General features: G+C 34.8%; 1 protein-coding gene across 1 annotated transcript in view; it reads right to left on the bottom strand.

The window, feature by feature from the left end:
- The window catches only part of WASL (WASP like actin nucleation promoting factor), a 119,769-nt gene that overhangs the window by 65,118 nt on the left and 35,085 nt on the right, over nucleotides 1-19,566 (bottom strand). Inside the window, exon 2 of the mRNA XM_044679027.1 lies at nucleotides 1,112-1,246. Coding sequence (XP_044534962.1) covers nucleotides 1,112-1,246 — 135 coding nt within the window. The remainder of the gene's footprint in view (nucleotides 1-1,111; nucleotides 1,247-19,566) is intronic.

Genomic DNA, 19,566 nt, shown 5'->3' with positions numbered 1-19,566 from the left:
ATGCAAATCTGAATATAATTCACCCATTCTCCCTGTAAAAAAGTCTAAGTCAGGCCCAGATGGGAAACCTGTTTATTGTTTTGTTTTTTTTTAAACCCTTCCCTTCCCTTCTTGGAGTCAATACTGTGCATTGGCTCCAAGGCAGAAGACTGGTAAGGGCTAGGCAATGGGGGTTAAGTGACTAGCCCAGGGTCACACAGCTAGGAAGTGTCTGAGGCCAGATTTGAACCTAGGACCTCCCATCTCTAGGCCTGGCTCTCAATCCACTGAGCCACCCAGCTGCACCCTGTTTATTAGTTCTTAATAAATATTTCTTAACTCCCAGAGCCAGTTAAGAAGGATGCTAAAATTTCTGTAACTGAGTTTAAAATAGTGGGGATGCAAATGTACAAAATAGGCAAAATGCAGTTATGTGAACAAAATCTATTCATTTTAAGCCTATGATAGTCAAAAAATGAATGCAAGATCTTATGGTATTTGAGCAATACATCTTTAGGATAAAGGATACTGACAAATTGTCAAACTATAGTAAACACAAGATAGCCAGGATAACTAGAAACTATGCCATAATTCATAGATGACTGAACAAAGTAAAAATATCATACAGAACAAAGCACTGAGAAAGGAAGTTCCACAATGGGATTTCCAATTACATGTGCAATTACCACTCTAGTCATGAAAAATATGTAGAAGAGAAGCAGTGAGCACAAGATATAAAAGAAAGATTTCATCTCAATACAATAATTTCCTACAATTAGGACCAAAAGTAGAATGTACAACTTGGAAGGTAGCAGATCTTCAAGTAGAAGACTTAGAGCAAGTGTGGTGGTAATTGAAATTATTCCAAGCACAGAGCAGAGAAACAAGCTGGGGCTACCACTCAGCCTGTTTGGGGGGTGGGGTGTTTCTACCAGTATCTTGGTATGTTGCTATTCAGTCAACTTAACTACTCCAATTCAGTGGTCAAACACTAGGCATATTTCTGTGATCAAAGACCCCTCTTCTGTGACATGTAGTGATCAAAGCATTAGAAGAACTAATCTAACATACTAAGTATTAGATAATCATGATCAGAGCAAACTCCTACAACCAACAAGTAAAAGAACCTTACCTTGATATCAAAAACTCTGATAAAATAAGATCTTTGTGGATTGTCCTTCACAAGACACGCTACACCACAGCATTTTTTTGACCACATGCCATTTCGATCTGCTGCATATAACTGTACCACCGCTGAAGACATAGTCTGGAAAAAAAATAAAGAGTTGTTAGGTTCCAAAACATTATTCTATCAATATTCTAGAAAAGAATATCTTATGTTCAGTGAGCTGTAAGATAAAACATAATCTTCTCTCCCACTCATTCATGGTCCCTTGCCCCATATAAAAAAAAAAAAAAAAACCCCAAACCTTGTTACAAACATGTATAGTCAAACAACAAATTTGTGCTTTGTTCATGTTTAAAATTTTTTTCCAACTGCACTGAGTCTACACAACCTCTCTGTCAAGATGTCATCAAGAGTGCTCTGGTACTGTTATTTGGTTTTGCATTGATTATAGTTCGAAGATTTTTTTTTCTTTTTTAAAAAAATCCTTACTTCCTGTGTTAGAATTGATACTAAGTTAGAATTGATACCAGTTCCTAGGCAGAAAAGCCATAAGGGTTAGACGGTAGGGGTAAAATGACTTACACAGCTATGGGAAGTGTCTGAGGCCAAATGTGAACCCAAGATCTCCCATCTCTACGCTTGGTTTTATTATCCTGAGCCACCTAGTTCTAAGTCTTTCAAAGATTTTTGTCTTTATAGTGTCATAAATGTATACATCATTCTCCTACAATGTATACATTGTTCATTCTGCATCAGTTCATACAAAACTTTTCAAATTTCTCTGAAATTGTCCCCTTTATCACTTCTGAAAGAACAATATTTTATCATATTTACATAGCAAAACTTGTTCAACCATTCCCCAATTGATAAGCAACCCATCAGCTTCCAGTTTCCAATTCTTTACTAACACAAAAAGATCTGCTATAAATGTTTGTATACTTGGGTTATTTTGCTTAAAAGTGATCTCTCACTTAATATGTTCTCTCTTACTCCCTTCCTAGTAAGTGAAATGTTTATTTCTGCAACCCATTGTGTGTATTTTTTCCTTCTCTGACCAATTCAAATGAGGGTGAGGTTCAAAGTGTTGCCTACTCTCCCATATCCGTTTCTACCTTGTTTGTGGAGTCTTTTACTTGAGTACCTTAATTATGTGATATAATTTTCCACTATCTTATTCCCTCCTAGTGTATTCCTTTTCCAATTCTTTATAAGATTATAAAAATATAAAAAAGCTACTCCCAGAACCTATTGTCTTAAAAGACTTTCTTTGAGATGCCTGAATACGTATCATTTACAGAGCCAGAGACACTTGTATCATCTCCCCATAGTAGAATGAAAATAGTTTATCCTTTTATAACACCCTTTAATTGCTTATTCATATTTATCTTTTCAGATCTCTTGACTCATATCCCTATTTCAAGTTTCTACACAACTTTGTTCTTGTCCCCAAGAATGCTTAGAGGTTCTCTATTTGATTAAAGATCTATTATTACCCCTGAGGAATTATAAGGTTTTGCTATGTAAGTTATTCTTGGGTTGCAAGCCTATAGTGCTTTGCCTTTAGTAAATACAATTTGTCTTCTTTTTCTTAGGGATTTGGGCAGTCTTTTTTTCAGTTTATTAAAATGTGATCAAGGCTTTCAGGTAGTCCAATAATTCTTAAATTATGTCATCTTGTTCTGTTTTCTGGGTCCCTTGCTCATGCTACAAAATTCCTTTCATTTTCTTTTGTTTCTTCAGTCTTTTGACTTTCCTTTTTGTTTTTCTGGGTGTTTCATGGAATCAACTTCTACTAACTTCATTTTCTTTTAGGGAGATTGTTTCTTGGATACAATCATGTAACAAGTTGTTGATTCTACTTCCAATTTTAACTTGAAATGCTCATTTCTTTTGGATGGTTTTCCTAAAAAACACGCATTTCATGTTTTAAATCCTCTTTTGAACTGTCTTTTCTAGGAACTTTGGGTGAACTTGTACCCATGCTGTGTATTTCTTTGAGGTTTTCAGGCAAATGTTCCAGAGCCATTCTTTTCTTCTTGATTTGTGTCTGTTCCCATAATAACTTTTATGGTGAAATTATTATTATTATTTTTAATTTATTTGTTCATTCTGTTAGCCTCCTTCCTAAGTTAGGAATTTATGTTAAATTAACATTTTTGCTAGAGGGAATGTCTAGAGTGAACTTTTGTCCTCTTGGGTCCTGCTACTGATTTCTTATGGGTATTGAGTGTTATGTTATTCAGGATCTAAGGAACAAGGACCTGCTGTCAACATGGAATCTAGTGTGTTGACATGGAATCTAGAAGCCCCCAAACTTATAGCCTAGAAAGATTTAATGAACTCCAGCTTACTTAGCTTAAAGGTGACAGTCTCTGGTGTCACATAAGAGTTCCTCCCTGAGGAAAGGCCAAGCCCAAGCCCAGTGACTCTTCTTGTCTCCAGAAACCTCTCCTGGTATATCACACCCTCCTTCTGAGGACTGAACTCGGGACCATCAGCTCATGACTACTGCGCTAGAGAGTCATTCCACTTGGGCTTGGCCTTTCCTCAGGGAGGAATTCTCACGTGCCAGGCTCAAGCCTGAGGCTGTCACCTTTAAGCTAAATAAACTGGGGTTCATTAAATCTTTCTAGGCTACAAGTTTGAGGGCTTCTAGATTCCATGTCGAGACTGCAAATTTTCAGCGTTCCCAAAGTGGTTTGATCCATCCAGAGCAAAGTCTGATTGTCCTTCCCCCTGCCTAAGTTCTGAAAGCTCTTGAAATGAGTTTGGGTCTGAGCAAAAGTTCTTCTGGACTTGCCCCTAATGGATTTCCAATGTAAACTTCTACTACACTCAGACATTACCAGCTGACTAGAAAGATCTGCTGGTTGAGGGTGAAAGAACTATAACCTCCCTTTGGTCTGGGATTGCTGCCCTGGTTATTTCTCTGCAGGTTTCATAATGGCCTGGGAGTTAGTTCTGAGACCCTGTTCCACTCATATGGTCTGAGACATACCTGCTGCTTTCTTCTAAACTCATTCCTTGTTCAATACACAATCTAGGACCCCACCAAATGTCCCTTACAGTGGAATGCCAATCCCTAAGTGCAGACCTATCTTAGTCTGTCCTGGATCTGGGAGCCAGAACTAGGTAGTGAGTGACAGCTGCCAGTTGGCACTTTTTTCTGCCCCATACACAAGGCGTAAGCCTCTCTGCTAAATCTGGGTCCTTTTCTTACCCTGGTACATAGGCTGTTTTCATACTGGAACGTCCTAGGCAACATATTTCTGGACAGACTATTCCCCTGGTCCACAGATCTCTCTGTTTCTTTTTATCAAACTAGGTAGGTAAAATGATTTCCTGGGATTTCCAGATCAGATTTGGTCTAGTATATTTTCTATATCTTCATGAAGTTGTAGGGATGAGTTCAGCTGGATTTTTAGAGATATCCCATCATCTTAGCTTGTCTCTCAGAAGTCTATCTTAGTTCCAGGTTTAGCAAAACCCCTCTTTCATCCTTCTGGATTCCACTAGGGAAGCTCAGGAAAAATCTACCAGTATGTTGACCAATGATGTACAATTTTCACTTATCTTTTTACTCAGGTATATGGTTGTAAGAAGAAAATAGTTTTTAAAGCACAGAGTGAAAAGAAATATTGGGACTATTCTAGTTAATAGTTTTTTAGAGTATAATAAAGTATTAATTTTACCGTCTTTTGGGGGTTTGTTGTTAAATAAAAAAAACAATAGGATTTTAAAATGTAAAGGCTAATCTACATGAAGCTTACCTAAAATTATATAGTATCATTTCCTTTTAAACATTTTATAATATAATGGCTGCTTTTCCAATATTAAGGGCAAGATATTTGATTTTTATATGCTCAAGTTTAGAAGTACCCAACTCTCTTACAATTCAAGATAGAAAAACATTAATTATGATTTTATTAAGTTGCCAAAAAATACATTTTGCATGTTTAATGAAAATGTAAAAATGTTAGCCCCAACTCCCTCCAAACTTTCACAGGACCTGTTAGTGAATGAAAAGGAATAGTAGATTAATTCAAAGCATTATGATTTACATGAACAGCCTATTTCTGCCATCCTGCTACTAATAAACAAGGGAGATTCCTGTTTTGTGTAAGGCTTGAACAAAATAACTTCCCAGATCCTTTCCTCAGAATTCCATGATTACTTTATTTCTGGTTTTCACTTTTTTAAACTGCCCCATGAAAAAGAAACCAATTCAATATCAAAATAAATTATTTAAAACCTGAATTACTATTACCCTCTATTTGCTATCTTCCTACTTGTTCACTGTTGAATGCTGCTAGAAGAATGAATACCAAAAGAATCCACTATAAATGTGTTCACTAATTTCAAATAGGTCTGTCTTTACTTTTGAATGGCAATCCTTTTGTTTCTCTTACATTGACTCATCATACTTTCTAGAGTGGTTATTTCAAAATTTTTCTTCTAAAGACTATCCTTCCAATCCCTCCCCCTTCTTCTTAGTAGGGAATCTTGCTTCTTAATATGTTATGGTTCATCTCAGCAATCATTAAGCAAGACTGTCCTGAATCTTTTTCTAGAGATCTATTAAGTTTCCATTGGTTCAATTATCATTTCTATTGAGTTGACTCCCCAAACTATAATCAGCTTTAATCTCTCTTCTGAACCCTAGACCCACATTAAAAACTGCCTGCTAGATATTAGCACCTGAAAGGTTCATTAGCATCTCAAACTGATCATATCCATACCAAAATTCATATATTCTTCCGATATCATTTGTCTTCCAAACTCCCTCCCCTTTAAAAAAAATGGAGGATAACATCCTACCAGCCACCAGGTTTGCAATCTTGAAGTTATCTGGCTTTTCCCTCTCCCTCATCTGAACAAATCCAACGAGATGCCAAGTTTTGTCTATCCTACTGTCACATCTCTTACTTCTAATCCCTCCACTCACAAAGTCACTGTCCTAGTTGCCTCTCACCTGGACTATTGAAATAGTATACCAACTGGTTTCTCAGTTTCTAGTCATTCCATTCTCTAATTCATCACCCACATAAGCTGCCAAATTAAATGCTCCTTACTCAGTATAGGTCTGACTATATTATTTCCCTCTGAAAATTTTTAAGTGGTTTCTTCATATCTCTAGATAAAATGAAAGTTTCTTAACATTCAATGGTCTTCACAATTTAACTCCTTCCATACTGTTCCAGAATTATTTCACAATACTTCTCTTCATTAGTTCTAGATTTCATCATGTTTGTCTACCTGTTCTCAGAATCCAAAATGTTACATATCTGCTCAATCTCTGGGATTTTGCCCACACTAATTCTCATCCCTAGAATGAAGTATACCTCTTCATTTCTACATCTTGGAATTCCAAGTTTCTTTCAAGACTGAGCTCCCATGTCCTCTTCTACATGAGCAGGTGTGCCTTACGTTATATTTTCTTCCTCCTAAAATTACTTTATATTTATCTGTATAGCTAGTGTCACATATGAGTAAACTCTAAATTCCTTGAAGACAGGACTCCTTATTTTTGTATGTCCAATGTCCTACACATTTTAATAAATGCTTAGTTGTTAGCTGATTTCCAAAATCAGACTTTCATTTTAAAGTCTATTCTATATTCTAATTTGAACAAGATACTTAACATTTTTAATAACCTTAGAGGTGATATTTACTTGTTCATCCAAAAGAGCAGCTAATGCAATTGGAGAACTTATAGGATTGAATATAAAAGTCACATTTCCATGTTTTCCTTCTATTAAATAAAGGGCAAATAAAGACCTAAGAAAAGAGATCAAGTGGGATATGAAGAATACAAAGTGCTCTGCTATAAAGTGTACACAAAATCTGAGCATATGTATAATTTCCAAATTACAGAATCTCAAAAATGGAGGTAGAAAACAAAGTGAATTTAATCCAATAAACCAAAAACTATTTTAAAGGATTTCTAAGTACACTAGTATTGGGCATTGTACAAGGATGGGGATAGAAAGCCAAAATAGGGAGATAGTCCACTGGCCTCAAGTACTTTATATTCTCTAACACTTTCACTTCATGCATAAGAAAAAAAAAAAAGAGTCAAAAATGTTAAATGATTTCCCTAAGGTGTCACAGCTACAGGTAGTGGCAAAATTACTGGAACCAAACCTACTGAATTCAAATAAAAGGTTCTGTTATGTCATATCTTTTATATATTACTTATAAAAAAAGAAAATTTTAATTTAATTATACAAGGACTTTTAAAGATATTTTCTATATCTCTAAAACGTAGTATCACAGAAGCATATAAATGAATCTTGCAATAGTTGAACTAAAATGGGTAAAAATGACCATACGGTCAAACACTATCATTTTCTATATGATAATGTCCAAAATGCTTAAGTATCCTACTGGGACTTTTTTTAAAATTCAGAAAAATCACCAAATTCAAACTGAAAGGCCCAAACACATGAACACACACACATGCACCAGCACCTTATTTATTATCCTTGTATTGTCTAAATCTTGTAATATGTAAACTATCACCCTTATAACCTTTATAGCCATGAGTGCTTATTAATACATCACAGAATTAAATCCTTTTCTTCCCAAATATGAACATAATTTAAAATTTGTTTTAATTTATTTTCTAAAACCCTTTAATAATTTAACAAACATTCATTAAATGCCTAATCTATGCCAGATATTGTCCCAGAAATGAGGGAATACAAAGATGAAAAATGAAATGGTCACTGCTCACAAGTAACATATTTTATTAAAAGAGAGAACATCTATGTTCACAATTATATTCAGATTATATAATCAATTAGCATTTGGGATAAAAAAAAAAAAAAGAAAGGATTTGTGTAGGAGATAATAGACCTGAATCTTAGGGAAAATGAGAAATTCTCTGATAACTGAATGCATTCCATGAATGGAATGTGTGTATAAAGAATGTATAGAAGGCCAAAGAGAAAGGAGAGCCACATATAATGCAGCTAGAAAGAGAGGTTGGGTCCAGTTTGTGAAGGGCACTAAAAGCCAAACAAAGGTCTTTGCATTTTATCCTAAAAGCATTAGGGAACCACTGGAGTATACTAAGTAGGAGAGTAATATGGTCAGCTATGTATGTAAAGGCTATCTATCACTATGACAGCTGTGTATCAGATGGAGTAGAAAAAGAAATGGCATGAGGCAGGCCAACCAACTGGCTATTTCAATAAGTGGATAAAAGGTTATAAGGATATGTATGAATAGGGTGGCAATTGTGTTAATAGAAAAGAATGAATACTTGTATCCTGACGTTGTGAAATCTCAATTGACGAAGACTATCACATCTATAAATGCTGCCTTAAAATGTCCTGATCTCTAATCCCTATCTGTTAGACCACTGATGGGCAAACTATGGCCCGTGAGCCAGATATAGCCCCCTGAAATGTTCTTTCAGCCACACAACATTATTCCTAATCTGATGAATACAATGAGTAGGATACAATACAATGAAACTTCGAAAGAGTTGCCTTAGAAACAGACTGACAGATGAGCATTTCTTTTCCTTTGGCCCCCTCTTTAAAAAGTTTGCCCATCACTATTCTAGACAGCTAGCTCCATTCTGGATGTGCTGCATAAATCCCAAATGCAACATGATCAAAATGGAACTCTATCTTCCTCCAATCTCTGCCCTCCTCTAAATCACCCTATTTCTGTTGAGGATACCACCATCTGTCAATCAACTAGGCTAGAAATTTCAAAATTCATCTTCACTTTTCTCTCTCCATTTTAGGATTTCACAAACCCTTGCACCTATCCTCCACCTACACCTAATACCAATACCACCCTACTGTAAGGCCCTTGTCACTTCTAACCTGCTCTATTTCAAAAGCCTCCAAATTGGTATCCTGCTTCTAATTCCTCTACTTTCCAAAACATCCTCACCACTACCTATAAAACAATATTCCTAAAGCATATATCCAACCATGTTGCTCCCCTATTCAATAATCTTCAGCGGCATCCTACTATCTCCAATAGGAAATACAAATTCCTCAGCTAGGCATTTAAATCCCTTTGTAGTCTAACTCCAATTCAGCATTCCATTTTCTGCCTATTCCACAAGCCTGGAGTGCACTACTTTCTTCCTCTACCTCCTAAAATAACTTCCTTTGAAGTTTAATTCAGAGGCTAAAACTTCTAGGAAATTCCTGATGAGTCTAATTTTTAATTAGTGCTCTTTCCCTCTTCAAATTATGGTGTACTCACTGATTTGTGTAAAGGTAGCTTTCCAATAGAACATAAGCTGCTTGAACAAAAACTATTTTTCCATTTTGATTCTTTATCCCCTAGTACTTTGCAAATTAGGGGGTTCTTCACAAGTGGGGAGTTCTAAGCCTCTGACTTTATATGGGTAACTCCCTCCAACAACATACATCAGAAATTCATCTATAACTTTGAGGAATCCGGGCACTGAAGAGGTTAGGAACTTGGCCACAATTACATAGCTGGTATGTGTCAGATATAGAACCTGAACCATCTGTACTAAATAAGTTTGTTTTAAAAAAATATCAAAAAATAAATTATGTGAAAATAGTACAGCAAAATTATTTAAGAGTGATTCTGATCACTTTTGAGGTTTACTAACAAAAAAGGATTTGTGCTTTAACTTTAAATCATTTAATACCCAAATTATACATTGTCTTTGATCTGAGTTGTGTTATCTTTTAGTATTATCTTTAATTACATTGTGGCAGTTATCCCCTTTCTGTCTCTCCCTTCTTAATTCCACATGATTCCAAAGAAGTCTTTAAATTTGATAGAGGAGTTCATATATTTGGAAACACTTAATATTTGTGACTTCTAAAATTTCTTAGCAAATATGTATATCACAAAATAAAATGATCACATATTGCTATTCTAATGGAAATTGCAAATAAAATAACTGCTCTGGAACTTTTCTATTTTGGAGTAGGGACAAGGGGGAAGAAAAAATTCCATAATGTAGAACTACCTTTTGAGAAGTGCTGCAGTGAATAGAGTGCTGAGCCCAGAGTCAAGAAGACTGAGTTCATAACTGGTATGTTACATGCACTAATTTATATGTCTTCAACCATATTTATTTTTTCTAAACTATAACTTATAGATGTTTTTAAATTACCTAATTTGAAAAAATGCAATTCAAAGATTTCAGGAATGTCATTTATTACATATAAAACCAGTTACAGATTGTATGTAAAGGAATGTAAAAGAAACAGATGCATGCTTTTCCTTTCAATATTAATTTGTACAATTAAGTCAAAAGCGATCAACATTATTATAATCATCAAATAGCAACACAACAAGGGCAACTGATGAAATTTTGTAAGGTTATTTTTATATGTCACCTGTTAAATGTTGTTAATATACACAGCTAAATGAAAATATCTTTATTTCAGAGGCTTTTGGGGGGAAAGTTCTTAAATCTGCAATTAATGTGAAACATATACGTGACATACTCATATTGAAATGGATTTGTGTTCTTATTGATGTGAATATTCCCTTCAATGAAGCTGACTCCATTATATTTATATCTGCCCATCTTGTACAACTCTTGTTGTAAGGATGGGATTTGTGCAAGGGAGATGGTACAAAATCCCATCTTTACATTGTCCATCTTCTTTCATTCAATAATAATCTATTAAATGTTCATTCTGTGCCAGGCAGTAATCAGGTGTAGGGAATGAAAAAAAACTCCTAATGCCAAGGAGCTTACATTCTATTGGAAGAAGTTCACTATCTATAGTCCATTAAGTCTGGGAGGAATGCAGGGTAACAGGGTGGGGGTGAGGAGAACTTTCTTCAAATTCTCTTGGCAAAGTCAAAATTATAAAGGTCTCCATGGACTATTAGTTATTCTACACTCTTGTTACAGGAAGTGGCAATCTTTTTTTAAAAAAAGGCTAATTCCACATTCCTCTAAAAACATCCTTTATACTGTTTCTTCATAATTCCCTGTCAGTAATATGTTCCAGCCTGATCATATCTACTCCACAGGCATGACATTCTCTTTTAATTCTTCTCAGACTATGGTATAAAATGATTTATAGTCAAATAAAAAGTCAGTCAACAAGCATTTACCACATACTTGAGAGACAATGAAAAGCAAAAACACAGAAAATGCAAATGCCCTAAAGGAGCTTACATTCTAATGGGGGAGAATAACATGTAAACAATCATGAACAAATAATAGAGAAGATGGAAGAGAATCTAAAAAAGGAAAGAAAAGAGGTATTAGAGGAATAGAGAGAGGACAGAGACTGGGAAAGGACTTGTACATAAGACAGAATTTGAGCTGAGTCTTAAAAGAAGTCAAGAAAGCTAGTAGCAGTTGTGGGGAGAGAGATCACAGAGGAGGACCAGTTTGAAAATGTAGTCAGGAAATAAAGGGTCCTGTTATAAAGAGATAGCAAAAGAGCTGGTGTTGTTGGGTCAGTTACATGCCCAGTTGTGAAGGGTTTAAAATTTCAAATAGAGAATGTTATATTTGATACTAAGGAAAATAAGGGGCTTAGATTTTATTGAGGAGATAAATGTAGATTAAATGTGAATCTTAATTCACAAGGAAAATGAAAAGAGAAAAAAAATACCAAAAGCATAGGAAAGATTTCAGACCTTACTATTATCAAAAAAAGGAGAGATTACAAGAACATCAACAACGACCTACAGGAATGTCTAGTTTCTGAATACATTTTAAATGGGCATAATCTACACATGTATCAAACTCATTTTTGTAAGGGGGTATTAGAAAGGAAAAGATATGCTTTTACAAGTGATATTTCACAGCAGAACACATCCTTAACCATCATACTAGACCCCATTGTGCTAATTGTGGGTTAAATAAAAAAAAACATTTCATTAGTTAAAAGCAAATTGAAACCTTCAAGTTTATCTTCCAACATAGTATTTTCAATGCAAACATCAAAATTATATAAAACTCCTTGAAATATGTAACAGGAGATGTTTTTGTTCATTGTCTTTTCTGTTATTAATATCAAGTAAAAAAAATTGGGATATACATAGTTCTAACTTGAAGACCAACACTATTTCCATTATACCAAAAGGACATAGGATAGAAAAGATGGCAAGGGATGAAGCAGAACTTATTAGAGCAATAGGTAGGAAGACCTATAATATTGATCTTAATGACTAGATTAACTGCTGTTATTGAAAAACATCACTGGTCCAAGATCTTTTTATTATCATGGAACTTTTTTTAATAAGCAAAAAAGAATAACATACTAAAATCTGAACATGGCTGACTAGAAGGTAAAGGCCCTATCAGTCAAATAATGAGATGTTTTATTTTCTATTTCTAAACCATTATCTCTTTTAAAGTGCATAATACAACCTATTCTGGTTAAATTTGTCAATATATAGTTGTCAGAATTAAGGAAAAGTGACTGGTAATGACAATAATATAAATGAAAATAACACTGAAAGGCTTTAACACTGTGAATAAACACAACTTCAGAGAACTGTTACTGAAACATACCTCCTGTATCTTGGCAATGAAGTAGTAGGCTATAGGCTCAGCAAGAGGTATACGTAGTCAAACATAGTGTGTATTTGTTTTGTTTTACTTCTTAGTTATAAGAGAGGATAGTTCTACTATGGTGGGAGAGAAGGAACTTAGGAAGTGACAGCAATGTTAAAAAAATGCTTCAATAAAACCTTTTTAAAATAGTAACTGGCTAGAGGTCTTCTAAAAGAGAAGTGAAAGACTCAAGGTACAGAATAAGACAATTCTAAGCAGTCACTGTGACTTCGTTTTGCTCAACTACACATATTTGTTACAAACATTTTGGTACTTTTCTCCTCAAAAAGAGAACAGGGGCAGGCTGCCACCCCTTGCCCCTGAAAGAAAAAGCACAGAAAGACAAAGGTTAGAAGGAATCAGAAAAGCAGGACAGTTTTGAAAGTAGTAGGTTGTATTATGTAGCTTAAAAGCAAAAGTAAGTTGTAGTACATAAGAGAGTCAAAACTGCATATATAACCTTCTTATTCTACTGTTAAGAGAAATATTCATTTTAGCTGGTATTTGCTATGGTCAGAATAAAAAAAGAAAGAAAAAATGAGACAGCTCACAGAAAGATGAGATTAAAAAAATAATAATAAAAAGCATGTGGCACCAAAGTGAAGATTCTATAACAATGTTTTTAAAATATCCAATAATTTTCCAAATTTAGCCACCTCTAAAATCAGCAATTAAAATTACAAGAGGTTAATTATTATTCTTACTCCTTTTGTTAATTTGTTTTAAAAGTACTGAGGCATTCTGTTTACCATGCAGTGTTAAAGAGAGACAAAATGCTACTGGTCAAGAAGATGCAGAACTAAAAAACCAATACAATAAGCATCACTCTATAGGTCAATCCCTCTCCCATTCCTTGTCCCCTTCAAGTATTAAGATTTGGACTCATTCTAAATAGAGAAGTGAAGCTGCTTATTGATTATAATGAGACTTAATAAAGCTTAGTATCCTTTTTTTAGTTTTTCTACAATAATCTTTTTTAAACATTCTACCCAATTATAGCAGGCTTCTGATCAGGTCAAAGGTGGCTTTCAGAAAATAATTTTTTATACTTATAGACCACATTTAAACTTAAATAACCATAACAATGAATTAATACCTCAATTATCAAGTCAATAATACATTTCATATTTACTTATTATTTCTGAGCACTCTAAATTGGTTTTTAATCACTCTTTCAATAACCAAAAACCTGTAAGCCTGTTCAATTAATAAATCATTAGATAACCGCCCCCCCCCAGTTCAACATAGTAGATCCCAAGAATATACTGCCCATCCTAGGAATATTTCACAAATTATTGTTTCCTTTGCAGTACATGTTATTTCAGTTCACTTCCATATAAACTCTGCCAGTGAAGAAAATCCAGGAAGCAATCAACTTCATCTTCTAAGGCAATAACATAAAAAAATAAATTCCCCATCAAACTGCTTAAATTCATGCATACTTATAACAGAAATGGGCAAAGCGAGTGTTGAAAGTATTTGTTTTTATTAGAACCTCAAGAGAGTTTTAAAGTAGCAGTAGAAATGTTTCATTGAAATATTCTGGAAGACATCAGATGGTGGGCTTCCCTTCCTTTCTTATGCTTACAGGTAAACTCCTACCCAGCTCAGATCACCTATTCTCTCCTCCAAAAGTGGTCAAGGGACTCATTTCCTTGCCACAGGGCATTACCCTGGGATTTCTCCTTGACTGTATATTTTTATGACCCAAGTTCTAAGATTTTTCTTCCAAAATCTCCCAAATCTTCCCTGCCACCTCACCCTTAATTGAATTGTCCTAAAGAACTGATTTAGAGGATACCTCCTTGGCACATTTTGATACCTATCTTAGTTCCCTAATTTGCTAGTTTATAGATCTGACTTTTAAGTTGAATGAGATCTAGCTCAACTAGTATATAAACCATATTCCCTTCTTATAAGACTTGTAGTGAGTGAGAACCCACATTTCCCTTTTGAATAGCTCTGATTACTAACAAGTTTTCAAAAAATATCAAATCTAAATTTACAATGTCTTTGCAACTTCCTTTGCAACCTAATGGACAATTCTATTTCAAGTAGTCTGTCAAATACCTCTTCTATAAGACAGCCTTCCAAATAGCAGAAGACAACTATCATTTCTACCATCCCTAACTTATCTGATGCATTTTTATCTACACCAACCTAAATATTTCCAGTTCTTTCAAACCAGTTGTCCTTCTCTGGACTTTCTCAAGCTTCTTAAGTCAACAAATATTTATTAAGCATCTCTGCTGTACCAAGCACTGTGCAAAGCCCTGAAGATATAAAGAAAATTGAAAAACAGTCCCTGTTCTAAAGAAGTACAGTCCAAAGGAGGAGATAATATGTGCAAACAAAATAATCAATATACTCCATAAAATGTGGTTTTCAGAACAGAATACAATACTTGTAGAATTCACTTTAGGAACTTTTAAAAATAGAAACTTTAAAAATTCACTAAATTTGAGCATCCTGACCCCACTCCTCCCCATATATATTTTATTTCTAAATTTTAAATTTGTAGTTTTTCCAAAGTTATTCATTCAATTTGACAAAGTTTTTAGGAATTCTGCTTAAGTGTATGAAACCAGGTATATTTGTAGGCCATTTTCCTTTCCATGTAATATATAATGAAAAGAAAACATTCTCACATTTATCATACATCATTTGGGAAATAGGCAACTGGCCAAATTGACATGGGCACTGTACAGAGATGTCATGGACACTGTACCTCTTAACTCAAGCAATCAGTAAACAGGGAAATTAAATTCCCTTCCCCCTTCCTGTCCTTGTGACTCCCAAGCCAAAGAACACCTGATAGCTACTATAAGACTATTATCCTTGGATAGTTCTTTAGGTTGAGATAGACAAAGAGATACACCTCCAGGCCACACCTTGATAGCCTAAGCCCTGAGGGTCTCAGGCAGACAGCTCACCCCACCAAATACCTGAGTGCCTAAGACTCAAAGGTCACATCCACACCATGACAAAACCTCAAATACACACTATTGTAAAGAATATAAAAACCCCTAAACTAAAGCAGTTGTTCCACTCATGCTGTCTTGCTGGCCATTAATTCTATCTTACTAATAAATCTTTCTTTTTACTTTTAAGCTAAGTTTCGGAGTCCTCTCATTCTTGAGAAAGATTTCCTTCCCCAGCCCAGGGGTTCTTCTCCCCCATAACAGTTTTAGCATTAAAAAGGAATTTATGAATCATCTATTCTCACCACCTCAATTCCCAAAGATTGAGAGGTGTAGTACAGCATGGTGAATGAGTTAGACTTTGGTATAAATCCCACTTTGGACATTGTGTGAAATCACTGTGATTCCTTAGCAGTCACTTATCTTTTGTGAAGGAAACTGAACCTCAGTTTCCACATTTATTTTAAAAAGGGAATGAATTAGATAACCCAACTTTTAAGATGCCTTCTAGCTTTAAATTTATGCTCCTATAAAAACCAAGACCCAAAGCAGTAAATGATTTGCTTTAAGATCACCCATGTAGTATATAGCAGATCCAGGACTAAAGGGAAGGGAGGGAGGTGTATTATCTATGAAGATTCCTACTTATCAGTTTAACACTGTTATGTTGTGATACATGGCTACAGGAGATCTTAATTTTGGAATCCTAAGAAAAGCCTTCAGTGGGTAGAATCATCACATCCCATAAACACAGAAGAAATTTACAATTCAATTGGACTTTTGCAAGTTAGCTTAGTTCTATGGTTCTTAATTTTTAAAATATACATATAAACCATTAAAACCTATTATAGCAAAAATGGCAATTTACTGAAATTAAAGGCATTTCATCAAATTATATTTTAGATCATAAGCTCATAAAGGTTTAAATTTGAAAAAACCCTTTCAATGATAATCACAATCTCAAATGCTATTAGGTAATTAATTAATGTTTTCTGAATAAGAATGATTGAGATACAGAAAAATATGCATATGTATGTAATTTAGCTCTTCTATACATATACACATAAAAGGGTCATATATGACCACAAAATACAGTAAGTGCAAAAATAGGCTCAAATCTTCTCTAATAGTCTCAAGTTCTTGTTTTCCATTTTGGAGTATAAGTATTTGCATGCATATATCCCCTAATAGACTATAAATTCCAGCCAGGAGAGATTATAACTTATTTATGCTTGTATCATCCAAAGCACTGTATGTAGTGCTACTCAAAGTTTCTACATGAAGAAAGTACCTAATAAAGGTAATAATTTGAACTTCTATTTCTAGGTATTCAATAAATATAAAGTATTAATTTTAAACATTTACTTATTATAAATGCACTGATTTATAGGTCACCAATCATTCTACTAAAAAAATTCTTCCAAGTGGCTTGCTGGCTTCTAATTATCAGTTACTTTGTAAAAACATCTTCAAAGACTTTTTTTTCCCCTTAGGCAAATAACATACAAATGTTCTAATTAGGTGCTCAGCCTTTTATGGGTACAGTGTTTGTTTCTGAGTCAATAAACTTAAGGATTATAAAAAGATAAATGCAAGTGGAATGCCAAATTTCCCACCCATGATGAAAATACTGTAATAATTCCTTTAACTTAAAAAAATTAGAATTAGGAAGACTATGTCCATTGACTACTGGATACTTCAACAATGGTAGTACATTAATAGGAGGTAATATAACTGTACCATGAGAAACAATAATTATGATGTGAAAATTTACTAGTCTGATCCCCTATTTTTTTGAGGTTGCAATTCAACACCACCCTTTGATTAAGAACATGAGCTGTATAAGGGGGACTCGTGCACTTTGGGAAAATGCTTGCCTCTTGTCCCATGTGACTCGTGGTGTCCAAAAGACTGGCCTCTGACCCAAACTGAAGTCAAGTCCAGCAAATCAGACTCAGAAAAGTAATGCCGGCGAAGACAGAAGTTTCAGGTCTGGGGAGGGAAGGCTCTTTCTGGCCCTAGAACCACAGTTGGTTGGATTAGGTGAGCTCAAGCTCAAGCTGGCTAGGAGAGTAAGCTTGAGAAGGTAACAGCCAAATGTGGCTGATGCCTTTTCTTTCTCTGACCCATTCTTTTAATTATTTAATAAATCACTATAAATTAAGATACAGTCACCAGAGGAGCAGCTGGGCGGTTCACTGGATTGAGAGCCAGGCCCAGAGACAGGAGGTCCTGGGTTGAAATTTCACCTCAGACACTTCCCAGTTATGTGACCCTGGGCAAGTCACTTAAACCCCATTGCCTGGCCCTTACCACTCTTCCCTCTTAGAACCAATATAAGGATTGATTTTAAGATGGAAGATAAAGGTTTAAAAAAAAAAGATACAGTCACCAGAAAATTTTAATCTTCACAATGAAAAATTCAGAGGAAGCACAGGAAATCTTATACTAACTAATAGAGTGAAGTAAGCATAACCAGAAAATATATATAATGAATAGAAATGGAAGGAACAACTATCACTACACCCATCTCTCAAAAAAAAAAAAAAAGTAAAATATTCTTTAATTATAATGGCCAAGCTTGGCCCAAAAGAGGAAATGGAAACATGTACCTCTTCTAGACAGAGATAAGAAACTATGAGTATGGGACTTTACATAAATGGTCAGACTTGGTTGATGACTGGGTTCTTTTTGATGAAATGATTTTTTTCCTCTTTATAATTCTTTGAAGCCAAGGATGGATCACTGGATGTGGGGAGACAGATAATTTAAAAAATGAAGGTAATACAAAAACAAAACTACAAATTAAAAACAAAAATCAGTGGCATGATTTCTTTTCTATGAAGCTCCATTTGGAAAAAAAATTAGATGTAGCTTTTCAAAAGTGAATTAGGCCAAATTCTCTAGGTAATGAATGGTGTAATCACTACAAATATTTAAAACACTAAAATATTATTAATGAGAACTCAGAAAAGAATTTAAATATTAACCATACTATATTTTAATACGTGCTTTTTATTATGGTAAAAAAAATCACACATTCACTTTACTTTTTACAGCAGGTTTTATGGAACTACATCTACAAAGCATAATGCTTTAAAAATAATGTTATGGAAAGATGGCAGTATAAAAATCAGCAGCAATAGCAGCATTTATATAATCTATACTATGTGCTAAGCACTTTATAAATATCTCATTTGATTCTCACAACTACCCCAGGAAGTAAATGCCATTATTATTTCCATTTTACATAGGAAGAAAGAAACCAAGGCAAATGGACTAAACTTCCCAGGGTGTCAGAGCTAGTATTTGGGGCTAGATTTGAACTCAGGAATTCCTGACACTAAAGATCAGCACTCTACCACTGCCACCTCGCTATGCCACTTGCTTTGGGATCTAGAGTATCTTACATCTCCCACAAACAGCCTGATAATAGCTCTAAAAATGTAACAGAAGGAAAAGATAAAATCAAACAAAATTAGCTATAAATTCCTTCATCCAGCTGAGTACAACACAAAAAAGCTGACAGAAAACTATGGAAACCTAAAGAGGAGGCAAACTAGATTACATGGAAGGCAAAGCATTAAGTGGTCTGAATCCACAACTGGCATTAAGAGCAGAGCTGTATCCAGCTCTAAAAGAACCCAGAAGCCCCAGGTATGAAAGCGACAGGACTAAATCAGCATGAAGGCAGCACAAGTCAGATCCACATATCTGGGCAGCCTGGGCCTGAACCACAGGCAGGAGATAAGATCAGACAATTGAGGCACAAGATCAGGAGCAAGATCCAGGATTATGAGATCTGAGTTGGTCTGAGCACAAACCCTGAATTCAGAAACTGAGGCTGGCTATATAGAAAGAAAATGTTGGATATGATGAAAAAATATGTTGGATTGAGCAAAGATCAAATGAGTAAACCCAGAAAAACAGAGTACCTCCATTACTAGTCCAAATAGCATCTGAGAGAAAATAACTTTTTGACCACAAGGTCTATAAGA

This window comes from Gracilinanus agilis, chromosome 5 (genome assembly GCF_016433145.1).
Source record: "Gracilinanus agilis isolate LMUSP501 chromosome 5, AgileGrace, whole genome shotgun sequence".
Lineage (NCBI taxonomy): Eukaryota > Metazoa > Chordata > Mammalia > Didelphimorphia > Didelphidae > Gracilinanus > Gracilinanus agilis.
Note: the sequence above shows the minus strand (reverse complement) of the source record. Positions and strands in the feature narration are given on the sequence as shown.